The sequence below is a fragment of the Sesamum indicum genome, linkage group LG3 (assembly GCF_026168435.1).
Source record: "Sesamum indicum cultivar Baizhima isolate 11 linkage group LG3, ASM2616843v1, whole genome shotgun sequence".
Classification (NCBI taxonomy): domain Eukaryota; kingdom Viridiplantae; phylum Streptophyta; class Magnoliopsida; order Lamiales; family Pedaliaceae; genus Sesamum; species Sesamum indicum.
In genome coordinates, this window is record NC_142659.1 from 3,522,161 (window position 1) to 3,527,609 (window position 5,449).

At 33.7% G+C, this 5,449-nt stretch overlaps 1 protein-coding gene across 1 annotated transcript; it reads left to right on the top strand.

Moving 5' to 3' along the window:
- The first annotated feature begins 711 nt into the window (after positions 1-711).
- On the top strand, positions 712-4,325 carry LOC105157154 (magnesium transporter MRS2-3). The gene is made up of 6 exons (XM_011073463.3): positions 712-1,347; positions 1,796-2,026; positions 2,184-2,312; positions 2,550-2,713; positions 2,904-3,147; positions 3,591-4,325. The coding sequence occupies exons 1-6, from the start codon at positions 931-933 to the stop codon at positions 3,876-3,878; spliced, it is 1,473 nt and encodes a 490-aa protein (XP_011071765.1). The 5' UTR covers positions 712-930; the 3' UTR covers positions 3,879-4,325.
- Positions 4,326-5,449: the final 1,124 nt, after the last annotated feature.

Below are 5,449 nucleotides of genomic sequence, written 5' to 3' on the forward strand. Positions count from 1 at the left end.
ATTTAGGCTTAGCATTTCTTTTTTAATCTGACTTTTTTTGGGTTATATCCATCAAATTTATAAATCATTTGGATAAAATCAAATAATCTAAAATTTATTTAAATTAAATAAAAATAAAATATACTTTCTTACATGACAAAATAAAATTCGACACGGGAATATTCTAAAAAAGTTAATAAAATAAAAAGTCATAAATAGATTAAATTTTATAATGTAACAATGACTAATTGATAGAAAACTTAAAAATTTAATATGATAATAATCAAAAACAAAAACAAAATAAACGTTAGAAAAATAAATTTGAAGTATGCTACTTATTAATTTATATAAAAATTATAAATCTTTTAGATAAAGATAACTTATTATATATTTATCCAAATATAAATATAACAAACTTTTTGAAATTTTTGAACAAATTCAAATATATATATATATATATATGAAATTTAACTTTTTAAATAGATGGATCTATTTATTAAGCAAAAAATTTCAAAAATACTAAATATAAATTTTTTAACTACAGAAATCTTTACGTATAATTACATCAAATTTTAAAGTAAGAAGAGTAAGTTTTCCAGAAAAAATACCCAACCAAATATAAATGTATAATTAAAAACAATATAAAATAAAGATTTGAAAAAGAAACCAAACGGCCGAATATATTCTCTCCCATATATGATTCTTCCAATCTCCTTTCATTATATTGCAAAATTCTCAACAAACTTTTGGGAAGTCACAAGCATGATGGACTCATCACCCATAACGTGAACCGTATGTTTCCTTTTGCTCACCGCAATCACATACTATATACCGATCGAGGCTGTCATCTTCTTACACTTGGTATCATCACATTGCGGCAAATCAATTCAAGATTCACCAGTTTTTGTAGTGATACGTAAAAATCAAAGCAGCTATATCACTGGGAAAACAATGAGGCCCGCCGCACCACATCCGCCCTCAAAGCACGCAGAGCCGCGGCCAGGCGGTTCCGGAGAGCCCCTCCTCCTGCCAATCCCTGGCGGGCATCGGAAGAAAGTTGCGTCTGTCCGTGCGTGGCTGACGGTGGATTCCACGGGAGAAGCCCAGGTGGTGGAGGCCGGCAAACATGCCATCATGCGGAGGACAGGCCTGCCGGGCCGCGATCTCCGGATACTAGACCCGGTTTTGTCGTATCCCTCCACTGTTTTGGGTCGTGAGCGGGCCATCGTGGTTAATTTGGAGCATATAAAAGCGATAATCACTGCCCAAGAGGTGTTGTTTCTGAATTCAACAGACCCTTTAGTCACTCCTTTTGTTAAGAAGCTTCAAGGGATCTTCCGCCATCGTCAAGCTGAGAAGGCGCCTCAGGTTGCTCTCTCAAGAAAACTGATATTTACGAATGAGTAGATGATGAACTTCAACTGTTACTTCTTCTTTATCTGGAAAATTTTGAATGATATGAATTGAAATTTTTTAGGTTGTGATAATTGTTTCATTAATAGTGTGTTAGTAGATATAAGGATTTCATGCTTATGGTTTCTTATAATGTCTAATGTTGTTGCATATATGTATCAGCATCAATGTTTTGTGATGTTATCCTCTTTTTTCCTCAAGTGTTCCCACATTACTCTGTTTCACCAATTGTTTTTTTCTTGACCTTCTTTCGATTAATATCTGTAATTTGCATCAGTTACTTCTGATATGTGATCCAATGTTACTAGGTTCAATCTTATTGTATTAAAATGTTATATAATCTTATACACCAGTCACCAGTTTCTTTGAACTTATCTGATGAGATGATGCCATGGTATATAAGGAAGCTGGAGGGGATGGTAATAATGTGGAATGGGAAAATTCGTACAACTTGCAAGCGCCTCAACTGATGGCTGTTGCTGATCATCAAAGTTTTCCGAGTACAAATGAAGAGGGAAATGCAGATGGGGAGCAACAAGTCGCTGAGAATGCACATGGGCTGAAGCTTCTTCCATTTGAGTTTGTTGCACTGGAGGCATGTCTTGAGGCTGCTTGCAGTAGCTTGGACAACGAAGTATGCATTTCTTGTCCTACAGGTTCTACTCGTAAATTGCAATGTTTTTCTATTGTCTTGTCCTTATGGTTAATCTCAGATGTTGGTCGAAGTGAAGCTTTTGCTTGTTTCTATCTTACATTTAATTATTTATTGCTTTGCATCAATTTGAAACAAGGCAAAACGACTGGAGCAAGAAGCGCATCCAGCACTGGATAAGCTAACCTCTAAGATCAGCACTCTCAATTTAGAGCGCGTGCGGCAAATTAAAAGCCGCTTGGTTGCAATGGCTGGGCGTGTGCAAAAGGTTATCTTTTTCGGTTTTCCTATAATCCTGAAGTGTCTGCTGTTGCAACTTTATAGTCGTTTGGCTTTGGATGAGATTTTCTACTTGTTAATTGTTGTATTTGTCAGTATATGCCTTTCCTTGACTTGTATCTATGTTTTACATTTGTCTCCAGCCAAAGCAGTTGATTAATCTTTGGGTGCTCACTTGTTTGCACCATCTGAATCTTAATACTTTCTAATTACTTCCTTATTGCAGGTGAGGGATGAACTAGAGCATTTGCTTGACGATGATGATGATATGGCAGAGATGTATCTCACTGATAAGCTTGAGCTGCAGCAGCTTGAAAACTCTTCTGCTTCTTCTATAAATGAGCAAGATGGAATAGTCGAAGAAGTGGTTCCCCCCTATCTGGAGAATAGGCATGTGAAGCCTCTCGGCTACTTTAGTTTTGGGCATATGTAAATAATCTATTTAAAAAAGTTTACAGTAACATCCCTTGAAGTTATATTTAACAGTGTAATCTCTTGCGTAAAGTATAGTAGTCAGGATACATTGTAATCATTCAAAAATAAAAAATGTTCTTGTAATAACTCTATTCTCATCATGTAGGGCTCCTGTTGAAAACTTAATGGGATGTGGTGGGAATTCCTTTGTTTCTGATGCTGATATCCAGGAAACTGACGTCCAGCAGGAGCAGAACATCGGTGAATCTAATACTTTTAGAAGACACAGTCATCGTACTCATACTAGCATGCACAGTGCTACTAGCAAGAACCTTGATGTGGAGGAGCTTGAGATGATCTTGGAAGCGTACTTTGTGCAGATTGACGGCACACTGAATAAACTATCCACCGTACGTGCTATCACTCTTTCTTCATTGTCCTTGTGCCAATTATGTCTCGTTTAGGTGTAAAAGCGTGATGATAATTGGATGCTGAAAAGGAATAGAGTCTATTTATTTCTGATATATATTCTACTCGTGCATTTAAAGAGTAAGAAGCTAACTAAAGGTAGATACATCATTAACGCTTCAATTATTACTATATTTGCATAGATTAGTTAACCTCTTGTCTACACAATGTTAATTGATGCTGTCCTGATGCAATAATGCTTTATAGATGTCTTTTTTCATTCATCTGAGTTTCTTAAGCATCTAACAAAATGGGTAAATTACACTGACACCTCCCATGAGGCTAGGTATTAAGCAAGTACTCCCTTGGTAGTTCAAAATCATGCAAACCTCCAAGGTCTGCTTCATCCAACATTGACATTTTCTTTTCTTTTTTGTGTGGAAAGCTGAGGGAGTACGTTGACGACACCGAAGATTACATCAACATCATGTTGGACGACAAACAGAACCACCTTCTGCAGATGGGAGTCGTGTTATCCACAGCAACAGTCGTGGTGAGCGCTTTCGTGGCCTTGACTGGTGTTTTCGGTATGAACATAACAATCGAGTTGTTCGACAGTGACAAGGCTGGGATGCCTGAGTTCCTCTGGACAGTTGGGGGAGGCACAATGGGTTGTCTTTTCTTGTACATAGCCGCAATTGCATGGTGTAAACACAAACGGCTATTGGAATGAGTTCTTAGAAACTGTGTTCTTGAGATATTATTGCCTCTCACCGGCCCCTGCATTGTCCCGATAAAAATCTACCGTTCTGTGATAACTCAAAGGCAGAAACAATACGGTCGATCAATGTTCCTATCATTTGTTTCTCTGTTACCAAGTTCTTGGTCTGGATCATTGTTCATCTGTCCAACTATGAAGTGAGAGCTTTTCCTGAGTTCTTTGCCTGAATTTTGTCATCAGGAGTTTTTGTTGCCATGCTGCTTCCTTCCTTCTGGAGATTTACTCCATGTCGAATGAACGGAATAACAGGAAAAAATTATATGCACCGAGCGTGAAAAAATCAAATGGTGTGCAGTATATGACACTAAAATTCAGATTCATATATTATATTTACCTTTGATTGGTTTATTTATATAAACTATCTCTACATTTTTTGTAATTACAAAAATTATTCCCGACAATAAAAAACAGAGAAAGTTTGTACAATAATGTCAACGATTTTGGGCGGTTTATGTGTGATTTTTAAAAAGCGGGATTATTTGTGTAAATAATGTTGATGTTGCTTATGAGTGTATATGTAATTTTTTAAAAGACAGTATGGTTTCTGTAATTAGATCATAGATAAGGAGTGTAGATGCAATTATCTTATGTTTTCACACCTAATACATATAACAAATTTTTCAGAAATTTGACAGTATTTATAAGGCTTTATTATATGGTATGGTTTTCTGGAAATTCATATTATCATTAATTTGATAAAACTGTCAACTCTTTTTACTAATTCAACCAAGTTGATGTAAGTGCTGCTAAATTTTGGCTTCAAATTCCATTATTAAGATTTATGGTAAATTACGACAGTTATTTCTGAAATTTATCATAATTATAAATACATTTTTATTGTTTGAAAAATTACAAATATTCCCTAAAATTATTAGTCTTCTAACAAATACACCTCTACAATGAGCTGTTATAAGAACGTATTTGTTATACGATCATTAATTATAGAAAGTATTTATAATTTTTCGAACAATGAGAAGTATTTATAATTATGATAAATTTCAAAAAAGTCCGTTATATTTTACCTTAAGATTTAATATTAGGCTTATGAGAATTCATATTACTACTGATTTGATATAGTTGCATAATTATGGATGTAGGAATATAGAGATCGTGCCATGTAAACGCGACAAACACGGTATATATATCAAATATATGATACATTATTGTTTGAATATCGGATTCAATGCAATATAATTACTTTTTTTCTTGATTTTTAATTTTGTATCTTATATTATATATAAGTATCTCAAATTATATAATACAAATAATATTAATAAATTTGATGTAGGTAGTTATATATTAAAAATTTTAATTAAATAGTAGAATGAATACATTTAACTAATTTTTTTTTATTTTTTTAATGAGTAATATCAGTTTAGATTAAATATTTTAACATAGTTTTCAATCTAAATAAATTATATAATACGAAGAATATAATTAACTATTTTTTTATTTTTTCAATGGGTACTTTCAATTTAGATTTAAATTCTTAATAAAATAAATTATATAATACAAAAAATACA

Coding starts and splice junctions, on each gene's coding strand:
- LOC105157154 (XM_011073463.3), top strand. CDS start 931: ATGAGGCCCGCCGCACCACATCCGCCCTCAAAGCACGCAGAGCCGCGG. Junction 2,313..2,549: donor TGGCTGGGCGTGTGCAAAAG/GTTATCTTTTTC, acceptor TCCTTATTGCAG/GTGAGGGATGAACTAGAGCA. Junction 2,714..2,903: donor CCCCCCTATCTGGAGAATAG/GCATGTGAAGCC, acceptor CTCATCATGTAG/GGCTCCTGTTGAAAACTTAA.